The following is a 2,336-nucleotide window of genomic DNA, read 5'->3' as shown; positions in this document are numbered from 1 at the left end:
TCTGAAGTATTCCAGGAGAAGGTGTTCCCCACCTTTGGGTTGACGATGATCTCCAGATCCATGGCGTTCTTCTCGTGCAGCCTCTTGATGGCGGGGAGCGAGATCCACAAGTTGTTGGTGTTGAAGATCTTGAACTTGGTGACGGACTTGAACTCGTCTACGTGGGCCTTTGGGACCTGAGCGATCTCCAGCAGCCTCAGGTGGTCCTCGTACTTGATCAGAGTACCGCCCTGCAGAGAGGAAACAGGAAACACTGAGAAAGCTGAGCAAAGCTTCCTTCCACCCGGACGAGATCGAAGGAATCTCAAGGTGACCTGCGCCTACCTTGACGTCGGCTCTGGTCTTGTCGGTGACCTCCATGATGAACTCGCAGCGTTTGTCGGCCGGCTGACTCATCAGGTGGTGGAGGATGAACAGGTCGACGGTGGCTCCCAGGTTGTCGATGTTGGACACGAAGATGTACTCCTTCCCTTCAGCGATGAGCTTGTCCAGCAGCCCAGAGTTGTGGAAGCTGGCGTAGATGTCTCCGTGACCCGGCGGGTACCAGGCCTCGGCGTTCTCACCACTCATCCCCATGTTCTTGGCGATTGGCAGCAGAGACTCCTTGTTTATCCTCGGATACCTGCGACGAAACCAAAGGAACAGAGAATGATGGAAGGTTTGGGGCTTCATGACTTCCTATTGCTGGATTAAAACCTTGTTCTTGGGTCCCTACCAACCCGACTATACGTGTCTCTAACATGATTAAGCGTGCCTGTGCTTCACCTGCTCTGGTTGAAGGTGTGAATGTTGACTCGGTGATGTTTGTATTTCTGCAGAATCTTCTTCGTCTCTTCGTCGGTGTTGAAGGAGTTCATGAGAACGAGCGGCACGTCGGTGCCGAATGTTTTGTTCAGATGCTGAAAACAAACAAACAAAAAGGGTCAAACCGTGAGTCTCGATTCAGACCCGTCCTCTGAGGGTTAGCGGCGCCGCGGCGTTCGTGTACCTCGATCTGCTGCACGGTCAAGTCCAGGAAGGTGTTCTCGTTGCGGACGCTGATCAGACTCTTGGGGCCCTTGCAGCCCATGCTGGTTCCCAGGCCGCCGTTCAGTTTGACCACGGCGAGCTTGTTGAGGCTGGCGGTGATGTTGTCGGGGAGCCCCTTGGCCTTGATCTTCTCGTAGGGCTGGATCTGGTGGAAGCGCAGAGTGAGTGTACGAGGTTAGCCAGACAATGACAATGCCTTAATGCTCAGGTCAGATCTGTAATTAGTCATTTTGAAAACATCATTAGGTAGATATGAGGAGATATGAGGAGATATGAGGAGATATGAGGAGAGGTATGTTTGAGGGCTTGACTGACTTGTTTGCTATTCATTCACTGGTGAACTCATGACTTGGGACTCCAGATTCAGTCGTGCATTGGGTAGGCAACACATTTTTGCTGTTCGTGAGCTTGTTTTTTTTCAGTTTTTGGTCCTCTGTATTCAGGTTTGTACCTCAGTAACTGTAATGATGATGACGTCCACTTTGATCAGTGAGTAAACGTTTTTTTCCCATTAATTTTAGCTCCAAGTAGAATGTGCACCTTGTGAGCTAACACACTGATGGAACTGCACACGGTAACTTTGTGCTCCAATCAGGTTAAGCATCACTCCCCGTGCTCCTGGAAGAGACGCAGCGACCACACAAAGCCGTTCTCAAAGCGTCGGATATTACCAGAACCATCAATTTCAGATTAAAAAACAAAAAGTAAAATGCTCAACATGAAAAATATCTTAAAAGAAACCAAGAGGCTGAAGCTAAAGTCCAAAACAACCGAATGATGTGGAGAAAGCTGCACGTTGAAGTCAGAGCAGGACAGACGTTGAAGCTGCAGGTCGAGGTCGGACTGAACAAACAGCGGAGTTTGTTTTACGGAGGAGACGGCAAACTGTTGTGCAACAGAACCACCACGTCTGACTCTGATCAGACAGTCAGCCTGGGTTACTACAGCTGACAGCACAGTGGAGTGACGTTAAACACAGTGAAGCACACAACAAGTTCATCACTTCACGTTTCTGGAGCTGGAAATCAGTCCAGACAAAAGATTTAATGGTAACACCAGAACAAACTGTGTTGGTAAGGTGATTTTTTTTTTTTTTTTTTTAATTTTTGATGTTCCCATTATTAAAAAGTAACGTCCAATAAAAGAACTGGTTTTAAGCTCTACTCTATGAGCAGATCCAGTTCATAGGAGCTGTTCTGGGACCGATGACCTTTTGACCTTTTCAAGCTTAGCAGCAGCACATAAACACCCCTGTGTGTGTGTGTGTGTGTGTGTGTGTGTGTGTGTGTGTGTGTGTGTGTGTGTGT

At 48.5% G+C, this 2,336-nt stretch overlaps 1 protein-coding gene across 2 annotated transcripts in view; it reads right to left on the bottom strand.

The window, feature by feature from the left end:
* The window catches only part of LOC103370702 (UTP--glucose-1-phosphate uridylyltransferase), a 15,046-nt gene that overhangs the window by 2,764 nt on the left and 9,946 nt on the right, over positions 1 to 2,336 (bottom strand). For both annotated transcript variants that reach the window (XM_008299843.1, XM_008299835.1), the window contains exons 4-7: positions 989 to 1,174; positions 766 to 899; positions 325 to 622; positions 33 to 230 (exon numbers count right to left, since the gene is read on the bottom strand). In XM_008299843.1, coding sequence (XP_008298065.1) covers positions 33 to 230; positions 325 to 622; positions 766 to 899; positions 989 to 1,174 — 816 coding nt within the window. The remainder of the gene's footprint in view (positions 1 to 32; positions 231 to 324; positions 623 to 765; positions 900 to 988; positions 1,175 to 2,336) is intronic.

Source organism: Stegastes partitus, unplaced genomic scaffold (assembly GCF_000690725.1).
Source record: "Stegastes partitus isolate 25-593 unplaced genomic scaffold, Stegastes_partitus-1.0.2 Scaffold31, whole genome shotgun sequence".
Classification (NCBI taxonomy): domain Eukaryota; kingdom Metazoa; phylum Chordata; class Actinopteri; family Pomacentridae; genus Stegastes; species Stegastes partitus.
The sequence above is the reverse complement of the archived record's forward strand: the minus strand, read 5'-3'. Positions and strand labels throughout refer to the sequence as shown.